The 25,626-nt window shown below is 45.4% G+C and overlaps 1 protein-coding gene across 7 annotated transcripts in view; it reads right to left on the minus strand.

Annotated features, from left to right (window-relative positions):
- LOC136582647 (uncharacterized) overlaps nucleotides 1-25,626 on the minus strand; it is a 125,156-nt gene that overhangs the window by 59,900 nt on the left and 39,630 nt on the right. For 5 of the 7 annotated variants that reach the window (XR_010787206.1, XM_066583832.1, XM_066583846.1 and 2 more), the window contains exons 9-13: nucleotides 24,943-24,971; nucleotides 19,656-19,687; nucleotides 17,340-17,428; nucleotides 16,271-16,299; nucleotides 227-283 (exon numbers count right to left, since the gene is read on the minus strand). Coding sequence is in view for 6 of the 7 variants with exons in the window: in XM_066583832.1 (XP_066439929.1) it covers nucleotides 227-283; nucleotides 16,271-16,299; nucleotides 17,340-17,428; nucleotides 19,656-19,687; nucleotides 24,943-24,971 (236 nt within the window). In the remaining variant the exon portion in view is untranslated. The remainder of the gene's footprint in view (nucleotides 1-226; nucleotides 284-16,270; nucleotides 16,300-17,339; nucleotides 17,429-19,655; nucleotides 19,688-24,942; nucleotides 24,972-25,626) is intronic. The other 2 variants (XM_066583840.1, XM_066583854.1) reach the window with 2 other exon arrangements.

Here is a 25,626-nt window from a genome sequence, read left to right on the forward strand (position 1 = left end):
CGATGTATTGCGGCCCAAAAGATAGTTCCGGGACTATCTTTTGGGCCCGACGTAAAAAACGCCAGGCACTATATTGGCTTGGCCAGGCGTTTTTACACCCATGTGATCTGATACATTGGAATTTAATGTATCAGATTACAGCGCATATCGACCGGCCATGAAAATAGCCGGCGGATGTTTCAGCTCAAATTTTGGAAAAAAAAAAAGGGATTTTTTTTGGACTTGCCTTAAAATCTTTCCCGTAATGATCATTGGTGAGCACCGGAACCATGTGTAAAATTTTCTGCCACAAGGAGGATAAGAGAAAGAACACAAAAATAAACACATGGATCTAGAAATTAAACAGGAAGAACCTACATTTGATATATTATACATTAATTATTTCCAGTGATTTAAAGCCGGTAAGTAGGTTCTATCCTGTAGAAAAGAAGGGTTTATTTATAGAGACCTTCTACCAAAAGGTCTTAGAGGATTTTAATAAAATGACCGAATATAAGCAAACAAAATCTAATCTAAATAAATTGAAAATCTCCACACTAAAACAATTGCATGCGAATATGGTTATAGGGTGTTCCATTGTCGCCATGGATAGGGAAATTTAGGATTTAGATTCTTAATGATTTGGAATACTATAAGAAATTAGACAAAAATCCAACAGCAGAAATCAATGCTTACTTAGGCTGCTCTCACACAAGCATCTATTAAAACGCCACATTTCAAACGTGGTTTTGAACTGGTTTTTCAAAGGCTTTCGAAAGCGTGACAGCATCTTTTTTTTGTTTCAAAAATATTTTATTGAATTATTTGCCTTTTAGCATACTGAAAGCTTTAATACATTTCCCACGCAGGGGGTATCTTAATAACATTGTAATAAACAAAACATTTAGAGTCCACACACATTGTCACAGCATACTTTACAAATCCTATAACTTTTTCTCCTCCTTCCCTCCGCTCTACCCGGTCCCCCTCCTCCTTCTTTAGTAGATACTAAACATAACATAATTCCCATTTCTCTCTTCCTCCCCCTTTCTTCTCCCACCGTGCCTCATTCGATGACTATGTCCCTCCTAGTTTTCGTTTTCTTTTTTTTAATTGGGGAAGGGGAGGGGGGGGGGGGGGGTATAAGAATAGTTTCTGGTCTGAGTCCTTATGTGCTCAGAAATCGGTTTAGGCCAGGTTTTGAGGAATAGCTCTATGTTATCTTCCCTCATGGCCGACAGTTTTTCGTACATCATCATTCTCCATATTCTTTAATAACTGGGTTAAGTGAAAGAGTGGGTAAAAGCCATTGGGAAGCAATGTAAATTCTAGCGGCCATACAAATATGCTGTGAGAGCTTATGCTGTTGGTTATTGAAGCCGAGGGGCGTATCCATTTAAAGGCAGGTCAACAGGGAGAGGGGGAACGTTTTGCCCAGGACTCTAGATATAAGGTTGGTCACCTGGCACCAGAAAGACTTTACCACCAGGCACATCCACCATGTATGGGATGTCGATCCCAAAATATCACAACCTCTAAAACAGTTCAGAGAAATATTTGGCGAGTATATTGTTAAGGGGACTAGGTAGCAACTATGTAAACCTTTAAGCAAGGATTCCGCAAGTGCTACTTCATGGCTACCTTTTAGAATGAATGTACAGCAATGCTGCCATCGGGGTAAGGAGAGAGAGATGCTGAGATCTACATCCCAACGCTGCATGAATGCAACTTCGGCTTCCGATGGGGGCTGGTTTATATTAGCATACAATAGGGATATCATGCCGGTTTGCAGTTGGGCCCATATACAGGTTCTCTCGAATGCTGTACAGGTGAAGGTAGTGTTAATGGGGTTAACCAAGGAGCAGAGGAAGCTGTATATTTGCCTCACCTCAAACCAGAGACAATCTGGGATCGAGTATGTATCTATCAATTGTTGTGGTGTGAGGACTTTACCGTGTGGCATAAAGTGATAAAGTAAGTTGATGTGTCCGGCTCGCCACCATGGAAAGCTGTCTTCCTGGGAGCTCGGTATGAATGCTTGGTTAGGGATAACAGGTAGCAGAGGGGGAAAGAGATGACATCATGGAGTACTTAAACCTATTTTTCCTCCAAATCAGAAAAAGGTGGTAGGTTAGCGGTGATAGAGGTTGAATGCTTGCTGATTTTATATTTTTATCCCAGAAAACTGCCCCAAGTTTTTGGAGCCAGAAGAGAGGCCTCTATGTCTGCCCACAGAGGTCTCCTTGTACCCGCAAATATGGGGGAGATCTGTGACAGCTGAGCTGCCAGAAAGTATTTTCTCAGGTCAGGGATTGCTAGTCCTCTGACCCTTTTATGATAATACATAACTTTTTGTTTGATTCTGGGCCTTTTGTTTCTCCATATAAAATGAAAAATAAACTGTTGTTTCCCCTTCATATCGCTTGTGGGGACATCTATGGGCAAACACCTGGAAAGGTATAGGAGGCGAGGTAGATTAATCCTTTTACCTGAATTAATACGGCCTATCCATGAGAGGGTAGGTTGATCGCATCTCTTCATCTCTGACCTAAGGGATGCAAATAATGGGGGATCGTTCCATTTCTAGAGAAGGGGTAAGCTTAATGCCCAGGTACGTAATGTAATGTAGGCAGGCCTTAAATCCGAAGTTTAGCTCTAAAACCTTCTGTGTATGTGGAGGAATATTGTGGAGGAGGGTTTCCATTTTGTCCTCATTGACTATTAGGCCTGAGATGTCAGCGAATGAGTCTAGTGTTGCTATTAGATTCTTGGTTTCCCGCTATAATGCCTGAAATGTTAGAGGTTTTTTTTTTTTAATAGTATGGGCCAGAGGTTCTATTACCAGTGCAAAGGGAGCCAGTGACAGGGGCAGCCCTGCCTTGCTCCTCTTTATATAGATATTTTGTGAACTGCAGAACAGGGGAGTTTTAGCTCTGCCGAGGGGGTGGAGTATAGGGGGCATAGCGCTGTAACAATCTCCCTGAATGCCTGCTTTCTCCAGAACTGTGAAAAGGTAATCCTAGGAGAGACTGTTGAAAGCCTTTTCAATATCCAGGGTTACGGTTAAGAGTGGGGTTCTGTGTGGTTTTTGAGATTTGTATAAGGTTGAGGACTTTTCTTATATTGTCCGAGGCCTTTTGTGATGGGATAAAGCAAACCTGGTCTCTGTGGGTCAGGGAAGGGAGAAAATTATTTCAACGATTAGCTAAGATACTTGTCAGTATTTTAAATTCTAGGTTTAGAACTGGGATTGGTCTATAAATCTTGGGCGAGGTGTGGTCTTTGTTTGGCTTGGGAATTACCATTATATGGGCATGCATAAATTCCTCGGGGATAGTGATAAGGGGCAAGAGAGGGAAGTGATGATTTTTTAATAGTATAACGCTGTCTGGGCCAGGAGCTTTACCTCGTTTTAGATGCTTAAATAGTATTGTTACGGCACTCTGCCCCCCGAGCGCCAGTTGGGGTGCCCTGATCTCCTGCACCCCACTGTCCCTGCCTACTTGCCTCGGCCCTGGCTAACCCCAGGCGGACAACTGGGCGGCAGTCCCTGCGCTGGCTAGGGACCTGGCGACTACCTGGATGGAACTACTAACAGGGGACAGAGTGCCGACAGAAGAGGCAGGTGTAACAGACCAACAAAACTACTAGGTGAATCAAGGCTGGAGGTGTAGCTCACAGGCAAACGAAAGGATACTGACAAGCAACTAGGACAGACTAGAATAGACCTGACTAGAGGCTAGCAGAACCAACAACTGGCAGTGAGCTCAGGTCACTGCCAGCCCCCTAACCAAAAGCCTCCGCCCAGGGGCGGAGAGTGGGAGGAGCCGACTCTCCCACCGTTGCACAAGGGAGGTGGATGAGAGCGGGCGGCACCCCACGGGCGGACACGCCCACGCCGCAGCACGCTGGCTGCTCCACGCCGCCGCACGCTGGCTGCTCCACGCCGCCGGGAGATCCCCGACAGCACAGCCCCGGGACGCCGAAGCCGAGCCCGAAGCGGCACGCGCCGGCCGCGGGACCCAGCGCCGCCCCGCATGGCAACATTACCCCCCCTCTGACGGGGGACCTCCGGGCCCCCGGAAACTCGACCAGGCTTATCTGGAAAACGACGGTGGAACCGCCGTACCAACACGGGAGCATGAACATCACATGCGGCCACCCAGGAATGATCTTCTGGTGGAAAACCCTTCCAGGCCACCAAGTATTGTAGGATTCCTCGACACCGACGAGAGTCCAGTATCTCCTGGACCTCGTATTCGACTTCATCCCGGACCAGGGTGGGCGGAGGGGGACCGGAGGTGGGTATCACCGAAGGGACAAAAGGTTTCAGCAGCGACTTATGGAATACCCTGTGAACCCTCCATGTGGCTGGCAACCCCAGCTCGTAGGCGAGTGGGTTTACCACACGTGTGATGGCAAACGGCCCCACGTAACGTGGCGCCAGCTTCAAGGACGGGACCGCAATTTGAGATTTTTAGAAGACAGGTATACCTTCTGTCCCACCCTGTAAGGTTCAGACACAGACAGACTCTTCCCACTGCGCAACTGCATACGGGCCCCCGCTGCCTCCAAGTTTCTCTGCACCTCTTTCCATACTCCCCGAAGCGTATCTGTGGCGTCATCCGCTGCCGGACAGAGCGACGGAGTAGGGATTGCTGTAAGGAAGCGAGGATGCTGACCGTATACACTAAAAAATGGAGACACCCCAGTAGAAGAACAAAGGCGGTTGTTTAGTGCAAACTCTGCCAACGGCAGGAACTCTGCCCACTGGTAAGCCTTTTCGCTGGCAAACAACCGTAAATATTGCACTAAGTCTTGGTTCTTCCGCTCAGTCTGACCATTGGTCTGCGGGTGGAACGCTGACGAGAAGGAAAGCGACGTTCCCAGGTTTCTGCAGAAGGCACGCCAAAACTGCGACACAAACTGAACCCCGCGATCAGATACAATATTTTGGGGAACCCCATGTAGGCGAATTATTTCCTTTACAAAAATCGTGGCAAATTCTTTTGCCGAGGGTAGCTTTTTTAACGCCACAAAATGTGCCATCTTTGAGAACCGGTCGACCACCACTAAGATAGTGGTGCACTTCTGGGATTCTGGTAGGTCAGTGATGAAATCTACTGATAAGTGAGACCAGGGACTGGAAGGAACCGGTAGTGGTCTCAGAGGACCCTCCGGAGGACGCCGCCGACTCTTATTGCGAGCACAGACCGAGCAACCCCTCACAAAGTTGCGGATCTCCTGAGACATGCCTGGCCACCAGAAGTATCGGGAGCAAAGCTCCAGGGTCCCCTGGAACCCTGGATGCCCGGCGAGAGCCGACGAGTGGGACTCATCCATGACTCTAGGGCGTAGGGTCTCTGGCACAAACCATCTGCCCTCCGGCACCCCTGACGGAGCGTCCTGCTGAGCATCCTGTAGTTGAGGGACGAAGTTAGACTCTAACACTGCCACCACCACGCCGGGGGCTAAGATATTCTCGGGAGTCATGGTCCCACTGTCTGGAACCCCGAAACTCCGTGACAGGGCGTCCGCCTTCACGTTCTTCTCTCCGGGGATATATGTCACGACGAAGTTAAACCTGGCGAAGAACAACGCCCACCTGGCTTGACGAGCAGTGAGTCTTTTCGCATTGGCGAGATATACCAGATTCTTGTGATCAGTATATACGGTAATTGGGTGTCTAGCACCCTCAAGATGGTGTCGCCACTCTTCCAGAGCCCATTTGATAGCCAACAATTCACGGTTACCCACGTCGTAGATGCGCTCTGCTGAATTGAACTTTCGCGAAAAGAACGCACATGGGCTATAGCCAGACCTCCCACTGACTTCCTGCGACAATACTGCTCCTGTCCCCACTTCCGACGCGTCTACCTCAATAAAAAAGGGTAGTCGTGCGTCCGGCTGTATTAGCACCGGGGCAGTCGTGAATGCCTTTTTTAGACGGCTAAAGGCCTCAAGGGCTGCAGGCGACCACTTACCCAAGTCAGCCCCCTTCTTAGTCAGGTCGGTCAGAGGTTGAGCAATAACTGAGTAGTTTCTAATGAATTTGCGGTAGAAATTTGCAAAACCTAAGAACCGCTGGAGAGCCTTGAGGTTGTCGGGTCTGACCCATTGGGAGATTGCTGCTACCTTATCAGACTCCATCTGAATCTCTGTGGGGGAAATTACATAACCAAGGAAGGATACTTGTTTAGAGCCAAATGTACATTTCTCTAATTTGACAAAAAGTTGATACTCGCGCAAACGGGTCAGGACCAACCTCAGGTGCCGCACATGTGAATCCCAGTCAGGCGAGTACACCAGGATGTCGTCCAGATAAATGACCAGAAATACCCCCAGGAAGTCGTGGAAGACTGCGTTCATAAAACCCTGAAACACAGCGGGGGCATTACAGAGTCCAAAAGGCATGACCAGACATTCAAAATGTCCTAACGGGGTGTTGAACGCTGTCTTCCATTCATCTCCCTCTCTGATGCGAATTAAATTGTAAGCCCCCCTTAAGTCCAGTTTGGAGAACCAGTGAGCCCCCACCACCTGATTCAATAAGTCAGGAATTAGGGGCAAGGAGCACTGGTTCTTCACAGTGATTTTATTCAAGGCCCGATAATCCACACAAGGCCTTAGTGTCCCGTCCTTCTTCTCTACAAAGAAGAGACCTGCCCCGGCAGGGGACCTGGACGGCCGGATATGTCGGTTGGCCAGAGCTTCCGAGACGTAGGACTTGAGGGCTTCATGCTCACGACCTGACAGATTGAAAATGGCTCCCTTAGGGATGGGACCGTCGGGAATCAGGTCGATACCACAGTCCCACTCCCTATGAGGGGGCAGAGCCTTAGACAGTCGTTTGGAGAATACATCCTGAAAGTCTGACAAATACTCCGGAATGAGCACCGTATCTGCGGAGCACACAGCTATGGTAGACAGGTGATTGTGACACGATGACCCCCAATGAGTCAATTCCCGGGTGGACCAATCAAATTGGGGGTTGTGCAGTGCCAACCAGGGCATACCAAGCACCACATCAACCGACATTTTTTCCATAACCAAGAAAGACAGTTCTTCCGAGTGGAGGACCCCCACCGTGAACTGTAATCTTGGGGTCCTCCATCGTACCAAGCCTGTAGAGAGAGGGGTAGCATCAATGCTGGTAAAATGAATTGGCGTCTTCAACGCCACAAATTCCGCCATCAGAGAACGGACAAAACCCAGACTTATCAAGTTAGCGGCTGCTCCGGAGTCAATAAACGCCCGCCCTGATCGGGAAAAATCCCAGAATCTAACATGACACGGTACCAAAAGTTTAGGAAGTACCTGAAGTCCTAGGCGATCCTCCCTGCAATCGCCTAGGACTCGGAGTTTTCCGCCGGTTCCGGCTGCGGGCGTTGAGACCTCAGTGGGCAGGTTATCACCCGATGTCCAGCTTTCCCGCAGTAGAGGCAGAGACGATGCAACAAACGGATCCGGCGTCGCTCTTTGGGGTCCAGCGGGTCCACCTCCATCGGCTCGGGCGCAGAGACTGGTAAGGAGGAGGAGGGACCAGGGCTACTGACCTCCCTGACTCTACGGGTCTGCCTGTCCTGCTTCCTAGACCTGAGCCTCCTATCTGCTCTCACCGCTAGCTCCATAGCCTCCCTTAAGGACCCGGGAACGGGATGGGAAATTAACAGGTCTTTAACTGCGTCCGAGAGGCCCTGCAGAAAAACGTCCTTCAGCGCGCTATCGTTCCATGTCGTATCCCCCGCATAGCGTCTGAAGTTGGAGCAATAATCCTCCACACACGACAACCCCTGCCGCAGCGCCAACAACCGTGAAACCGCCAACCCCGCTCGGTCCGGTTCGTCGAAGATACCCCCGAGTTCCTGAAAAAAGGAGTCCACGGACTGCAGGCAGGAGGAACCCTCGGGGATGGAGAAAGCCCATGTCTGTGCCGAGCCCCGCAGCAGGGACATTATCAGCCCGACCCTCTGAGCCTCCGACCCGGAAGAACGGGGACGCATGCGAAAAAACAGGCGACACGCCTGTCGGAAAACAAAAAACTTGTTCCTCTCCCCAGAAAACACCTCGGGAAGAGGGCACTTGGGTTCGGGGCTGGTAGAGGCGTCCGACCCCTGCGACACCCCCCGCTGTTCCTGGGCCACCATGCGGGCGGATAAATCCTGGATCACAGGCACCAGGGCCTGCAGCTGGTTCGTGAGGGAACTGATCGCCTCCATGACAAAAACGGTTTTAAAGGGCCAGTTATTATGTTACGGCACTCTGCCCCCCGAGCGCCAGTTGGGGTGCCCTGATCTCCTGCACCCCACTGTCCCTGCCTACTTGCCTCGGCCCTGGCTAACCCCAGGCGGACAACTGGGCGGCAGTCCCTGCGCTGGCTAGGGACCTGGCGACTACCTGGATGGAACTACTAACAGGGGACAGAGTGCCGACAGAAGAGGCAGGTGTAACAGACCAACAAAACTACTAGGTGAATCAAGGCTGGAGGTGTAGCTCACAGGCAAACGAAAGGATACTGACAAGCAACTAGGACAGACTAGAATAGACCTGACTAGAGGCTAGCAGAACCAACAACTGGCAGTGAGCTCAGGTCACTGCCAGGCCCCTAACCAAAAGCCTCCGCCCAGGGGCGGAGAGTGGGAGGAGCCGACTCTCCCACCGTTGCACAAGGGAGGTGGATGAGAGCGGGCGGCACCCCACGGGCGGACACGCCCACGCCGCAGCACGCTGGCTGCTCCACGCCGCCGCACGCTGGCTGCTCCACGCCGCCGGGAGATCCCCGACAGCACAGCCCCGGGACGCCGAAGCCGAGCCCGAAGCGGCGCGCGCCGGCCGCGGGACCCAGCGCCGCCCCGCATGGCAACAAGTATCCTCTACCTCCCTCTCTGTGATATGTTGGCTTAAGTGGGCGCTTTGTTGTGTTGTAAGCCGCGGTAGAGCGATATCTTTTAGAAAACTCTGGAGGGCGGTGGAGGATCTTTGAGGCTTATATTTATACAGATTGCTGTAGAAATCATAAAAAGTATGGGCGATTTTGTCCAGGTTCGTAGTGCATGCCCCATTAACTGCTCTGATGGAATATACTGAGGTAATTCTCTCCTTTGTCTAAAGTTGAGCAGCCAGAAGTCTATCCGATTTGTCAATTTAAAGTAGATGGACTGGGTCCACTGACGGGCCCTCTCCGCCTGTGAGGTTTATAGGAGGTTAAGCTGTAATTTTGCAGCTTTAATGTTTTTAATTAATGATATGCTAGGGCTTTACTTGTTGGCTATCTCCAGCAGGGTGAGGCATCTTTCCAGGGCTAGTAGGGCCTGAAATTTTTCCCTCTTTTTAATGGAGGCTATGTGAGAGATTTGGCCTCTCATGAAGACCTTATGTGCCAGCCAAAGCCATATGGGTTGTGTGTCTGCATTGGTATTTGTTGCTAAAAATATTTGTAATCGTTCTGAGATTTGGGCAAGAGTTATAGGATCTTTTAATAGCGATTCAATAAGTCTCCATCTCCTAGAGAAGGGTTGAGAAATTCATCCAAAACGTGGGTTAGGACAATGGCATGGTCTGACCAGACACAATGGATATGTCTCACTTGAGCAAGAGTGGGGAGAAGATGAGTGGATGCTAGTACCCAGTCAATACCGGAATAGGACTTATGTGGGGCTGAGAAAAAAGAATATCCCCTGCTTGAACCATGGACCTCCCCCAGCTAGCCACCAGCTCGAAATCTTTCAGAGTGGCTTTTATCGAAGTTCTTTGCTTTCAGCTAATTGTGTGCAATAAGACGAGCGATCCAAGGAGGGTGAGAGGACCATATTGAAGTTCCCCATCCATTATATAGAGGCCTTGGGCAGGGTCTCAAGTTTGCTGGCAATCTGGGAGAATAATTTTTAAGGGTTGTTGACAGGAGCATATGAGTTCAACAGCACTATCTTTTGTTCACGTAGGGTACCTTGTATAGAGGTATAAAGGGTCTGTTTCAATTTTTTAAATAAATTCTTTATTTTCATTTTCAAAAGGTACAAACAAAGTGTTTGATAATACAATAGGCAAGATACTTTTCTCTTGTAACCACTTCAGGCACACAATATAACTGGGATTTAAACAAAATTGAGTGTTCTATATGTACACACAGAGGTCTAGTGTGGCAAAGCACTGATGAAATAAATCTACCAATTTACATGTACTGCTGTTATTCCCAACCATATATGAACAGTCAAGAACTTTAAACTTGATGTGGAAATGGCCTACCAAAAGGGAAAAGGTAGTATGGGAAGAGGGAAAAGGCCAGAAAGGAGGGAGGGGAAGAAATAGAGGAAGAGAGGAGGGGGAAAAAGAAAAGAAAAAAAAAACACAACAAAAAACACACTGTCTTATAATTAATTGGATGGAGAGAGAAGTTGAATTGTCTCAGGGCTTTTGGTTAAACAGGAATCTAAATTCTGTGGAGTTTTGAAATTCCATCCAATAATGCCACGCTTTGGAGAGTTTTGCCTGTGTTTCTTTAATACATGCTGTGAGATCCTCAATCACCATTATCTCCTGGATTGTGTTGAACCACAACGAAATAGTGGATGGGGAGGTTTGACGCCATATTTTTGGAATACAGCTTTTTGCTGTGCTGACCAGATGGCGCACCACAGAGAGCTTGTAGCTTGGCATATCACTGAGATGTAGCAGAAAAAAAGCAGGTGATTTGGGAAGGACAAAGTCGGTAAATGTAGATGCAATACGCTAAACTTCTGACCAAAAACCCACCAACACTGGGGTTGGTTTCGATTTTATTAATCATAAGTGGAGTGAGTTATGTAAGAGGATGGAGACTCTCTGCTGTTTTTTGTCGGTTATGGAGAAAAAAGAAGCTGATCTCTCATTTCAAAGTAGTGGAATTTTAATACAGTATCCCTCGGGAGGTCAGAATTGGCAGGTTTAGACAGGGCTCAGTGTATTCTATTGATACAGAAGTAGTCTTGCGCTACCTGAGGAAGGAGTGCAGAGAACAGGTTAGTGGCAGCTTTCTTCAGGTTAACAATGGATTCAGGGAGACCTCGGATACAAATGTTTGCTCTTCTGCTCCTGTTCTCGAGGTGCTCACATTTTAACTCAAGGGCCTCTACCCTCGCAGAATAGTCATCCCATTTAGCGTGTTCTTGATCTAGGGCATTGATAATCTCATCTGTCTTCTGTTCGAGGTCGTTCGTACGTTGGCCCAAATCATTAATCTGCTTAGAGATGTCATGCATAGTAGTTTGGAGCTCATCTCAAAATATTTTTCTTATGTGAATGAGAAGAGTAGCTTCTGAGGTAGAACGTTCAGTATTTTGAGACGCTACAATTGGTTCGGTGGTTTGCCAATTGGTAGTTCCAGTTGGTGTTCCCCTGCGTTGGAGCTATGGGATGGTGACTCCATTTGTGTGGGAGAATTGAATTGGGATCCCGAGAAAGTTATGGTAAGGTACTCTGGGTGGTCTAGCGTACTTTTATTCTGTCTGCCACCTCTTCTGGTCATATTAGATCCTGAGGTTATTAGGTTTGTCTTGGAAGTTGCTAGCTGAAGTTTCTGTTGTGGTAACTAGGACAGGGCCAGAGCACAGATCATGGGTAGACTGTGGTCATCCCATTAACGGTGTAGGAGCTCCTCTGTAAATGGGGGCAAAGTAGTCAGCAGGAGGTATTCAGACTGTTTGTTGCCTTTGTTCTTTTACTTAAGCAGGAATAGATGGCGTGCGGGTACTCCTTGTCTCATAGAGAGGTGGGTTATTTCATCCCATGCAGGGTTTTAGCCGACTGTGAGGTTATGGCGTGGCTCTCAATCCATGAAATAAATGCCTCCAGCGGGTTGTGCTCAATGCCATGCCTGGCCTTGTAGTATGCTTGTTTCTTAAGGCCTAGTCTTCCCCCATTTAACTCTTATGAGCCCGTAGAAGCTGTGGGATTCCCCAATGAGGTAGGTTCGCAGCTATGGAGGCTCAGAGGGGTCAACTATAGGTTTTCTTATCCCTGGAGGGCCTTTGCTTAGGTGGTCCTAGGAGGCTTCAGGTTCCCACACTTAAGCTCCATTTACATGCAAAGATGATCGCTCAAAATTCGTTCAAACGATAGGATGATCGATAGGTTGAGTGATCATTTTGCATAAGCTGCTAATGGGCACTAATACCCATTAGTAGCTTATTAGTTTCATTTGCATGTAAATGAGCCCCCGAGCTGTATGCTGAGAACAGCAGGTGGTCTGTTATCTGCATACAGCCCCTTTGTTCTGCACAGGACTGCAGCTGAATACAATGTTATCAGCGCTCCCATGAAGTCCCTGCCATCAGCTCACAGGCCGAATGATGGAATTTAAACTCAACTAAAAATCATCGTTCGGACGAAAAGCAAACGATGGTAGCATTTACACACAACAATTATCGCTCAAAAGACATTGTTTGAGTGAATTTTGAGCGATAATTGTTGCATGTAAATGCGGATTTAGGGGGCTTTGTGCTAGTTGGCACTTCTCCTTTCCCTCTCACCCCTTATCCTATGGGGCCTGCTGTACCTGCTGGCAGTGGTGTGCAGTCCTAGAGTCCCGCTCTGATGTGGAGAGTCGGTTGCGCGGGTCCTCCCGCAACTCCAGCCCGCAACCTTACCCGGCGGGCTAGGCCGCAAGTTATAATGGCGGTCGATCGGGCTGTGCAGCCCCTCAAACTGCTTCTCTTTACCCAGGGAGGGCACCAATGCTGCTTCAGAGGCTCCCAGCGACTCAGGGAAGCCGTATGTCTCTCAAAACCAGCAGCCTGGTGGTAGACCACGATTTTTGACGGCGACCAATCAGGCCGAGTGACCTCTTGTTTAATCCTCCTCCCTCAGGGTAAACTGACAGCATCTTTCAAATGAGCCCCATCATTATAATGGGTGATGAGGTGCGTTAAAAAGTTCTAAAATGCACTAGAGCAGACAACGTTCAAAAATCATGGCATTACAAATGCCACACTCGAACGCTGGTTTGCAAAACCTCATTGAAATCAATGGAGGAGTTTTACGCCACAGTTAACGCTGTAAAAAGTGTTGTGTATGAGAATGACATTAGAGGAAGCCCTAATATACAATTGTTTGACTAAAACTGAAAAATATTTTTTATTTGCATTCAGAATTCCGAAATACCCCATTTCTATTTTCTTTCCAAAAATTCATAAAAGAGTCACCCACCCAGCAGGTAGACCTATCATTTCAGGCATAGGTTCTATCACCACTGGGCTCTCAGAATATATGGACGACCATTTATAAAAATATGTTGTATATTTACCTGCTTATCTGAAATACACGAGTCACCTTTTAAATGTATTAGAATCAATTACATGGAAGATTATTTTATCTGGGCCACTGTTGACGTAAAAGCCCTCTATTTCAGCATTCCACGCATGAAGGGAATAGAGGCAATCCGACCATTACTGGCCCAAAATCCTCTAATACCATACCATTATATTAAAATCCATAAATATTACATAATTATTTCTTTTTTAAAAACCATTTTTATCTGCAAACGAAAGAAACAGCTATGCGGACAAAATTTGCCCCATGCTACGCAAATTTGTATATGGGTGCCTTCGAGTCAGATATCCTACATAACGTAATATTTTATAGGAGGTTCATCGATGATGTTTTGATTACTTGGGAGGGGAATAGAACAGATCTTTAATCCTTCACTCATTCCTTGAATCAAAACTCATGGGGTCTGGAATTTTCTGGGATCTTTGACAGAGAGAAAATAATTTTTTTTAGATTTGGAAATGTCCATAAAAGGATGGTTCCATTTTTATTAGGACGCATTTGTAAACAATCGACTAACAACTATTTGGACTTTACCAGCTGCCACGCTAAACAGTGGAAATTTTTTATGGAGCAATAAAAAAAAATTTTCTGCTATTTCTACACCACTGATGCTGCCGCCTTTCTTGGATATCACTGCTTATGCCTGGAGTTAGGTTCATGACCCCATAGGTGGCTGGGCATACTCTTGCTGAAACCTCTGCACGAATGTGCATATATTAGGTGTGCTGCGGGACTACTCTACAATTTCTAGCTAAACAGTGGAAAGTCATAATCCCATATGGTCAATTTAGAAGGATATGTAAAAACTGCACTACTGATGAATATTTCAAGGACCAATTGAACATTTCAATTAAGTGTTTTAGGGAGAAAGGGTACCCGAAGGATTTGTTCCAGTCCACGTACAGTCCATACGTAAGGTATCAAACCAAAACCGGGCTAGTTGTCTAATCGGTACATAAGATAAAAGGATCATTGGACTTTAAAACTTTTTTTATCACGCGGTATAGTTCTCAACATCATCAGCTCAAAAAAAAAAAACTTAAATAAACATTGGGGCATCTGTGGTGAAAATGTATAAATGTGGCTATTTTCAGCCCACCATCTTGTGTCTTAGTAGCCATGAATATAAATTATGATGATTGTATAATTTGATTTTCCATTAGTGTATCATTGTATGGACTACGAATCTCTTTGCAAAAGACCTGTTGAGCCTGGTTAATCCTGTGATAATATCACCATTGTCTGAAGTAAAGTCTGGTTTGACCAGACTTAATAAAGTCTGGTTTAGACACAACGATTAACGCTCAAAAGATGTCTTTTGAGCGATAATCGTTGTGCGCATTTACAGGGCAAACGTTGAGCGAACACTTGGCGCTCCGAGCGGGGTATGCAGAAGACAAACAGAGACGCTTGTCTTCTGCATCCAGCTGTTCTCTGCTCGGAAACACTTAGCTGGTATACAGCTGAGTGCTTCGAGCGGGGTATGCAGAAGACAAGCGGGGTCGCTTGTCTTCTGCATCCAGCTATTCTCTGCTCTGAGTGCTCAGCTGAGCGTTCCAAGCGGAGTATGCAGAACACAGCAGTGAACTCCTGATAAGGCTAATTGTTCTCTTTCAGCATGTTGAAAAAAAAAAAAAAAAAAAGATCAGCGACTGATTAACGAAAACTGCACGATGACAGTGCAGTTAGACACAACGATTCTCGCTCAAAAGATGCTTTGCGCAATTTTTGAGCGAGAATTGTTGTGTCTAAATCAGCCTTTACAATCTAAATGTGGCCAATTTAGATGTGTGATAACTTCAGGGAAACAATCCTTTGTTCTTTAAAATGCAAATATGCAAGCTTAGGGCATAGTAGATTACTAAGGCCTGCTGCACACGAACGGGTGGGAGCCCGCAGTGGAATCTGACCCTCTGCCCAGGCCGCATCTGTGCGTACCTGTCTTTTCTTGTCTTCTTCTGTACTGCGGACCGCACGTCGAGCAGTTGGACACGCGCAGTATAGATATTTCTTTTTAAATCCTTGCTTTTCCTGCACCGTCTCTAGGTGATGACACGGGTACCTGCGACCTTTCCGCAATGTCATTGTATCCGATGCTTATGTACCTATGTCGATTTCTGGCATATGATCTGGGACTGTCCATCGATCCAGTCATACTGGGGTGAGGTCACAGGCTTGCTTTCTGAGGTTTTTAATACCCCAGTTCCCGCTACCTCGAAATCGGTCTCTTCGGTATCCTTGATGAAGAACATTGGCAACACCACAACACAGTTTTTCTCCAAGAGGTCCTGCTCCTGGCTAGGAAGGTTATTGCGCTGCGGTGGATGGACCTGAGGGGCCCTTCCCTGGCGATGTGGAGAAAACTCACTAACACAACTATACCTTTCAATAACCTGGTCTACAAGGCACGCAAGTGCCCAGATAAATTCCATAAACTATGGGGTCGATGGTACGATTCTTTGCTTACTCTTTCCCTCCATGATTGCTCTCCTCGACTATATAAACGCTGCAAGGGGGATTCTGGTGATTAGCAGATGTTGGAGATGAGGTCAGGGACCTGAAATTCTTTCTCTGCTGACTGACGTGCTCTGCATGCAGGTATTCCGATGACTTAGCTTTTACTATGACCTGTTCCTTCTATATGCTTTTTATTTTTCCCCTTTTTTCTGGATTATTCTGTAATCACTATATACTGTGATGTCATGAGGTTTTTGCTTCTCCAATACTCATGTATAACTCTGTATCGTTAATGCTTTGGCATGTTGTTTACTTTTCAATAAAACGAAGTAAAAAAAAAAGTGCCTTTCTTTGAAGACAATTTAACATTAAATAAATACTCCAGAATACAACATTTCAGTGTGGTATTTGTTATGATTTGCTATTCTACAACACAGTAAGAAGCCTGAACACGTTTCTAAAGTGCTGTATTCCTGAGGGTGTTACAGTGCTTGATCAACTTACACATTTCATTTACATGGAAACTTACTGTTGGCCAGATGTGGATGGTAGGGGTTCCTGTAAAACATAAGTGAGGTGTTATATCCCGTACTGCATACAGAATACATTCATTCACACAGAAATAACCCTATTTAAAACAAATGGTTACATCCAAGCTGGATGCAAAATACTTTGTATGGATCAGGTGTCATTTATTGTCCTAAAAGGATGGATATGCACACAATATTTTAGACGCAGATAACTCAATATTTATATAATGAGACCAAGAAATAGGAAGAAAAAGTGAGGTCTGATTCTAACCTTCTAATGAGAAAAGACCCTACCTAAAAGCAGAGCACTCAACCTGATGAGGGCGATTCCCCATTAGGAACCTGGGGTGACCCTAAATCTCTCTAGTGGGTAACAGAGATGTAGGAAGTTATAGTCTATGACAATAAATACAGAGATGTTACGCAACCACACTATAAACAAGATGATACAGCAATACAAACATAGCTAAGAGTCAGAAGACAGATGTAAATATTCCCCACATATCTGAGCTGTAGGACAGGACAAGAGCTGCCAACAAGACCGGAAATACCTTCAGCTAGAAGTATAACTGGTGTCCTCTATGAGGAGGAGCTGGAGTAAATATATACAGACAAGCATTGATTGGCTGACCGCGACACGCCCCCCAGCCAACCAATTTTTCTGCAAACCAGCAGAGGAATGCTTGTGTCGATGTATGCGCCGGTATGTGGCTCACATGGGCTGGGACTGACACCATGATGTCAGCCCGGCCCCAATGCAACACAGACGGCAAGCCATGACAGATATTTCTGAAGCAAATCTATGAAATTATGCGTATGGTCCATGGCTGAAATAATTCTGTGGGTGCTGAAATTAAGTTTTCAGGTATTCCATGCTAACTCAATGTCTACACAATACAGCAACCTGATACTAAAAACTAAAATCTGCCATCCCATAATGGTCAACTAAGCTGACAACGAACATGTCAACGGTTTCCAATGACACCCAGAAGAATTTTGACTGCAGCTCTACAATATAATACAGACTGTAACTCTAATATACTAAAGATCATTTAGAAAATTACTGACCTCTGTCTCTTCTACTTCAATAACTGAATGAATAGGTAAAACGAAGTTCACTTCTGACTGTTCATTTATTTGCACATTTTTCATGTCTGCTAAAAATTAAAATATATATAATGTAAATGCATAGAAATTGTTCTGAACACATTATTATAGTGTGGTATGAGGACATAGAAAAATTGATATACTTTAACTGCTATTGCCTATATTGCTTTTTCTCTACTCACACCGTTGTAATTGGATACCAAGATAGCCGGACTTCAATTCCAACCCTCCCTCCTGCTCTTTGCAGATAAAATTCTTCCTGTAGAGTTCTTCCTTCAAGTGTTACCCAATAGTTATGAAACTGTAAAGAAGCCGGCCCACACTGTATAAAGTTGTTGCAATTTCTTTGTATAGACACACTGGGCTTGGGGTGTTAATCCACCAGTGTTTGTGCGCACATAAAATAAACACCATTTCCTAAGGAGATCCTTGGTATCCTGTCAAATATCGTATATCAATAGCACAAGAAAATTTTCATTTAGAAATGAAAAATATCCAAAAGATAGATACCGTATATACCGGCGTATAAGGCGACGGGGCGTATAAGACGACCCCCCCAGTGGTCACCTTATACGCCGGTATTCAGTGGAGAAAAAAAAAAAATTTATTACTCACCTCCCCCGGCGTCCTGTCGCGCTCCGGCAGGATGTCGCTCGCTCCGGCAGGCTGTCGCTCGCTCCTCGTCCCCGCCGCAGCATAGCTTTCTGAATGTGGGGCTTGAAATCCCCGCTTCCAGAAAGCTAATACACACGCCGGCAGCCATGACATCATTGAATGGCTGTGATTGGCTAAAGCACACGTGGCTTCAGCCAATCACACTATTCAATGACATCATTGAATGGGTGTGATTGCTAACACGTGCGCCTTCAGCCAATCACAGCCATTCAATGATGTCATTGAATAGTGTGATTGGCTGAAGCCACGTGTGCTTTAGCCAATCACAGCCATTCAATGCTGTCATGGCTGCCGGCGTGTGTATTAGCTTTCTGGAAGCGGGGATTTCAAGCCCCGCATTCAGAAAGCTATGCTGCGGCGGGGACGAGGAGCGAGCGACAGCCTGCCGGAGCGAGCGACATCCTGCCGGAGCGCGACAGGACGCCGTGGGAGGTGAGTAATAAAATTTTTTTTTTTTACACTTTTTTTTTTTTGTATTACCGGCGCATAAGACGACCCCCGACTGCAGAGCAGATTTTTCGGGGTTCAAAAGTCGTCTTATACGCCGGTATATACGGTACTTATTTTTTTTTACTGAATTGCATCAATGTGTCACATTATCCAACTATACTTCCATGGTTTACTATTGTGGTATCTGTAAATAAATGTATGGCTGACCGAGGGAAATGGGAAAACATACAAGATATGTATAATGTGTTAATCACGATAGGCTGGGTATTAAAGTATCCCAATATCAAAGCTACATACAGATATAAAGGGGTGACACAAAGGTAAAGGAGTTTGTTTTGCACAATGTTGCAGACATTTGTTTAAATATAGGGGAGTATATAAAAAGTTGCATGAGCCGCTCACCAGCCAGCATGTATGTAATGTATGTACAGATATGATGATATTTAGATATAGAAACCACCATGTTCCATGGCACTGTACAAACCAGAGGGAATTGGTACAGGCAAAATTAGACATTACACGGGACGATTATTGTTCAGAGTCATTGAAAAAACTCAGCACTCCCGCGGGAGATTGCATGCATTTATACGGGATGACCATCGTTCAAAGACTGAACGACTGAGTGAGAGTTGATCAGTAGTTCAGTGTCTGCATGCTGAAAACTAAACGACGTGCCGCTCAGTGTAAACAGCAGTCATTTAGTTCTGAATGACTGTCTGCTTACAGTGAATGGAGGTGGGTGATGGAGCGTTGTCAGCGATACACGCTCCTGCGTAACAGCACTGGGGTGAGCTTCACTGGAACGCGCTGCTGGGAATTGTTTGCCCGACAGTTTGTCCCGTGTAGGCTAAGCAATCCACTTGAACAATAGGTGTGAGGGCTCAGTGTGAATTGCTCTAACATGCATGGAGTAGATCAAGTTAAATCATCATGAACTTTTTTCAGAAGGTGTTGTGTGTCTAATTTTCTTCTTGGGTAAAACTGCATTTATACAGGCAAGTGCAAAGTAGGTCAATGAAAAAAACTGACCATTTTGCCTTAAATGTTCAAATCCCCTAGCAGCAGAACGGTTAAGATATTTTGGCCATATAGCTATTATAAACATTACAGTCAGAAATATTAAATATTACATAGAAAAAGAACACCTCTCACCATTATCACAATGCTGCTTCTCTAAATTCTTCCTGTAACAATACATAATTAGCGTAACATCAAGACTTTAAATTCAATGAGAGCTACATGTATTATATGCACAGTTCTATCTTGTTGCCGTTCTCTTGCCTTAACCAATCATCTAACAAAAAAATGCAACACTATGTAAAACATGAAGAAATTCTGTCTGAACGTGAAGACTGGAGCATCTATGATCTGACAGAAAATACACTCTGATACTGGTGTTAGCAAAGGAACTTGAATGCAACCAACAACCATATAAAAAAGGAGCAGGAAGTTAAGTGGTTATAAGTGGTGGAGTCAGATAATTAAGCAACACTTAGGCTGGGTTCACACAGGGCAGATTTGCCGCGGTTTGTCCGGTGCGGTTTTGCCACAGAAGAACTGCTTCTGCGGCAAAACTGCTTCAAAGGTTACTTTTGTCTTGTGTATTTTCTTCACATTTTCCACGCTTTTTCGGTGTAGAAATCCGCAAGGGTTTTTTTTACTTTTACAGCGTATTTTGGTGCAGATTTTGCTGCGTCTATAGCGGTCTATGGACAAAAAAGCACTTAGAAAAAGTAAAAAGAATTGACATGCTGTGTATTGAAAAACCGCGCCGCTGCAGCATTTCCGCACTGTGGCAGTGCGGAAAAAATCTGTCCTGTGAGAACAGCTTTTTGCTCAAACACATTTGCACTGCATTGCACTGCAAACGTAGTGGTTTTGCCGCAGTGCGGTTATGCAACGGCAAACCACAGCAAATCCGACCCGTGTGAACCCAGGCTTATGGTTTCAGCTCAAATGTCAGAAAATAAAGAGGATTTCTTTGTACTGGCCATGAAACCTTTCTAGTAGCCTTCACTGGGGAACACAGGAATCATAAGTAGAAGCTACTGCCACTAGGAGGCTGCCACTAGGAACAAAAAAGTTAGCTCCCCCTATGCAGGCTATAACCACCTACCTACTAAGCTGATTAGTTTGTGCCCCATCAAAAGGAGAAGCGAAAACAAAAAGTAAAAAATAACAGATGGCAGGAACACCAGGTAACAGGGTGCAAAACACCAAATGGACAAAACTCAGAGTGGGTGCTATGTTCGCCAATGAAGGATAAGAGAAAGATATTTTACGGTAAATTAAGAAAAAATCCTCTTCATTGGGGTACATAGGAACTATGGGACTTCCAAAGCAGTCCCTAGGGGTGGGGGGAAAAAATGAATAAAGTTCAGGTGTAATGCTGCACCAATGAGGCCTGTAGCACCTTGTGGCCAAGACCCACATCCGACGATGCAAAAGTGTTCACCCTGTAAAACCTGGAAAAGTTGTGGGTGAAAGACCACAACGCGGTGTTTGCAAATGTGCCAAGCTGACGCCTGATGGCATGCTGTCCAGGAAGTACTCACTAAATGGGGGATTCTGTTCCTTCATCCGGTATGCCACCAGAATGTCTGAACTGATCCCCCTTAAGGTTCTTTAACACTAAACAATTATATTATCGTTCAAAAAAATTGTTCAAATGGACGTAAGTGAATGATAATTGTTCAGTGTAAACGTAGCCAATGACCGAACGCCAAACAATAAACTGTTCACTTTTGGTTCATTGTTCACTTTATGCAAGCATTGAAATCGTTGTTGGTTTGTTCACTAATCATTCAGCTTAAGCAGCGTTAATTCAGTCGTTCTTATTCAATTATACAGTGAATGTGAATGACTGAACAATTTCTCGTATGAAAAAAACAACGACGTATCTGCCTGTATACACAGGCAGCCCGAGCGAACCCTGAGATTGATGATATCTTCAAACGATATATCGGACCCTTGTAGGCCAGCATTCCCTTACGTCTGCTGTCCAGGATGATGGAGAGAGAGTCTGAGTGCCTGAAAGAGAATGTGGCAGGCAGTTACAGGCGAATGGCTTGCACCACGTCTATTCTGTGAAGAGCCTTCTCCTTGGGTTGGATCGGGGAAGGGAAAAAGATGGCAGGACAATCTGTTTAGTTAAGTGGAACAAGATATGACCTTCAGCAGGAAGGAAGGTAGCAGATGCATGACTACTATAGATGAGCGAGTATACTCGCTAAAGGCAATTGCTCGAGCGAGCATTGCCTTTAGCGAGTATCTCCCCCGCTCGAGACTGCAGGTTCGGGTGCTGGCAGCGGGCACGGAGCTGCGGGGGAGAGCGGGGCGGAACAGAGGGGAGATCTCTCTCTCCCTCTCTCCCCCCCGCTCCCTCCTGCTGACAGACGCTACTCACCGCTCCCCCGCGCCGGCACCCGAACTTGCAGTCTCGAGCGGGGGAGATACTCGCTAAAAGCAATGCTCGCTCGAGCAATTGCCTTTAGCGAGTATACTCGCTCATCTCTAATGACTACCCAATCCTGATGAAGAATCAAAAAGGCAAAATGGCAAGAGAGAGCCATCAGTTCTGAGACTTTCTTGATGGAAGTCATCACGACTACAAAAGTCACCTTCCAGGAAACAAGCTGCAAGGATACATCCTTCAAGGGCTCAAAAAAGGAAAATTGGAAAGCATCCAAAACAAAGTTAAAGTCCCATGTTGGTGCAGTGAGCATGTACAGAGGAGCTGTATGAGCTATTCCCTGGAGAAAAGTCCCAACGTGGTATCTGGATGCCAAAGGTCTTTGAAAAATAGATAAGGTGTAGACCTGGCCCTTGAGGGAGCTAAGGGCCAATCCTGCATCCAAACCCGACTGAAGAAAAAAAGATGGAAGTTTTTTTCTTGCACTACCAAAAATAAAACCTTCCAAGTCCTGCGGTAAATCCGGAAAGACAAAGGCTTTCTCGCCTAGATAATGGTGTGGATGACTTCATCCAAAAAACGTTGGCCTTCAACACTGTGGGTTCAGCAGCCATAGTGTTGAATTAAGAGACTGTAAATTCAGATGGAGGAGAGGTCCTTAAGACAGAAGAAGTGGAGGAACTGGAAATAGACATGGAGTGGCTGCAACGAGACTGATGATGCCCATATACCAAGCGCATCTGGGTCAGTGGGGAGCCACAATGATGCCTGGAACTCCTTCTGCTTTGATCTTCTTGAGAATCTACAACATAAGAGAAAACTCACAAAAAAAAGAAGACAAATATGCATCACCTGATCAATTGCAGGACAGGCTCAATCACCATATACCCTACTAGTATGCGAAAAGCCAGATTGTATTCCTGTATAGTGTGGCGCACTTATCTATGGTTGGCATCCTTGGTATCGGTTCATATGTGCAGACTATGCCTGTCAGTAGTCACTCCTCCCCCAATCTGAGTTGAGTTGCTACACATTAGTCTGCACATTAACATTTAGCGCCTACAGATTGCAATCTGGCTCTCTGCATGCTACTAGGGTACATGGTGATTGAGCCTGCCCTGCAGTTTATCAGGTGATGCATATTAGGCTTCTTTTTCTGCGAGTTATGTCTATGCACATTGTTTATCTCACCTCTGTGATTCTATGACAGAAGAGGGAGTAGAGACTAGGAGTAGGAAAGAGAGAAGTGACCCTGAACTGTTCGGCGGAGAGAAACTCCCCCCAGCCCAGAAGACTGGTGTCCGCAGTGACAACTAGCCAGTGGACCGGAAAGAAGGAACGATCTTGGAGAATCAGAGGGGAGTGAAGCCACCACAGAAAATCTTGATAAACTTGCATATGAAGACAGATGGGACAGTCCAGAGACAGCGTCCCAGGTGGAAAGAATGGTCCATATAAAAATTGTACCGTCGAACATGCCTGCTCAGTTGCTTAAAATCCAGAATAAGGCGGACCAAACTGTCCTTCTTGAGGATGACAAACAGGTTTGAGTATAATTACCGCGAAGTGCTCTTGATATGGGACGTTGCAATCTCAGAGCAAACAAAGGGTTTGCTCGAAACCTGAAGCAAGACAGGAAGACCTGGGAGGACGAGTCTGAAAAAACAATCAGGTGGAATAGAGGAAAACTCTAATTTCCAAAATCTCTTCAATTGCGTCGTAAAGACATGTGTAGTGGTCAACAAGATCTACACAAGCAGACAAAGAGGTCCACTACAGACAAGCAGTCTTTGAGAGCCATTTATCCATCTGTCGCCCATAGACTCTCAGGTTTGTTTGTTTTTTAAGCAATACCATATAGTATACATTTTTTTCTTTTTTCACTGGATGCTTCTCTATGAAATAACACAGCAGATATGTGCTATTCTATACAGTACTATACCAGTTTGACAGAAGGCAAAACAACACTCTCTTAGCCTCTGTCAGGAAACCGTTGCCTACAGATATGTCTGAAGTATGTGTTTGTGACACATAAAGCAAACGGACACTGTAAAATACAGTGTGAAACAGTCTTAAACAGTGAATGCCTCACAGTATTATTCATTTACTATAAGATGATATTATTCGGTGACTGTATAGCATCTGAATATTAACCTGATAACTGTATGCTCAGAGGATACACCTCTGGCCTGTGTCTTCACAACAGAAGCCTATAGATACATAAGAGTATATAGATGTATACTTTTTTAAGCATACAGAAATGGGTATCTGATGTATGGCCACAAATGTGGTGTGAATGAAGGCTTAATAAATCTAAGTAGTTCACAAAAGCAACATTACAATGCTAATTTATTTGTATATCAAAACACTTCATAATCAACAGTTCTACACATAAGAATGTGCCCCCTATGGGCATTTTTCCAAAAACAGAAAAAAACCCGCTTTCTTTAAAGACAATTTAACATTAAACAAATACTCCAGAATACAACATTTCAGTGTAGCATTTGCTACCGTTTACTACTCTACAACACAATCAGGGGCCGGAACACTTTTACAATGTGCTGTATTCCTGAGGGCGTTAAGGCGCTTTTACACACACAGATAATCGTTCAAAATACGTCAGAAACTGACAGTTTCGAGCGATCATTTTGCATTAGGACCTAATGGGCTAATCAGCCCTTTAGTAGCTAACTAGCGTTATTTGCATGTATTTAGAGAACAGTGGGTGGTCTGTTCTCTAAATACATTACTATTGTTCTCCAGTGGGACAGCAGCTGTTAAAAAATGTTAAAAGCGTTGCCCACAGAGAACTCAGCATGCGGTCCCTCTTATCAGGGACAACAGAGTTTAAGCTGAGCTGAACTCAGCGATAGACGAAAAGTGCACAACAAGTGCAGAATGGGCACACATTTACACACAACGATTATCGCTAAAAAGATGGCTTTTGAGCGATAATCGTTGTGTGTAAAAGGGCCTTTACAGTACTTGAACAATCATCTTACACACGTCATTTACACTGAAACTTACTGTTGGCCAGATGTGGACGGTAGGGCTTCCTGTAAAACATGAGGGATGTGTTATATCTCATACTGCATAGAGAATGCATTCATTTCACACAGAAATAACCCAATTCAAACATATTGTTACATTCCAGCTGGACGCAAAACTACTTTGTTTAGAACAGGTGTAATTTATTGTCCCAATAGGATGGATATACACACAATATTCTTAATGCAGATAACTCAATATTTGCATAATGATAATAAGAAGTGGGAAGAAAGGCAAGTCTTGACTACTTAACCACACTATAAGCAAGATGATACAGCAATGCACACATAGCTACTGGTAGGAGTCAGGAAACAGATGTAAATATACCTCACTTATCTAAGCTGCAGGACAGGACAAGAGCTACTGACTAGACCAGAAATACCTTTAGCTAGAAGTATAACCGGCGTTTTCTATGAGGAGGAGCTGGAATAAATATATAAACACAAGCGCCCATTGGCTGGCTGTGACACCCCACCCAGTCAACCAATTCATCCGCACACCAGCAGAGGAATGCTTGTGTTGATGTCCAACGCTGAAATGACACGAAGCATGTGTCGGCATGTGGATCAAGTGGGCTGGGACTAACGTTCCCCCGACCCTGATCCACTACAGCCAATGACATGGAACCAATCTTCAGCTGCAGAAGATTTTTGCAAAAAATAG

Source organism: Eleutherodactylus coqui, chromosome 1, assembly GCF_035609145.1.
Source record: "Eleutherodactylus coqui strain aEleCoq1 chromosome 1, aEleCoq1.hap1, whole genome shotgun sequence".
Classification (NCBI taxonomy): domain Eukaryota; kingdom Metazoa; phylum Chordata; class Amphibia; order Anura; family Eleutherodactylidae; genus Eleutherodactylus; species Eleutherodactylus coqui.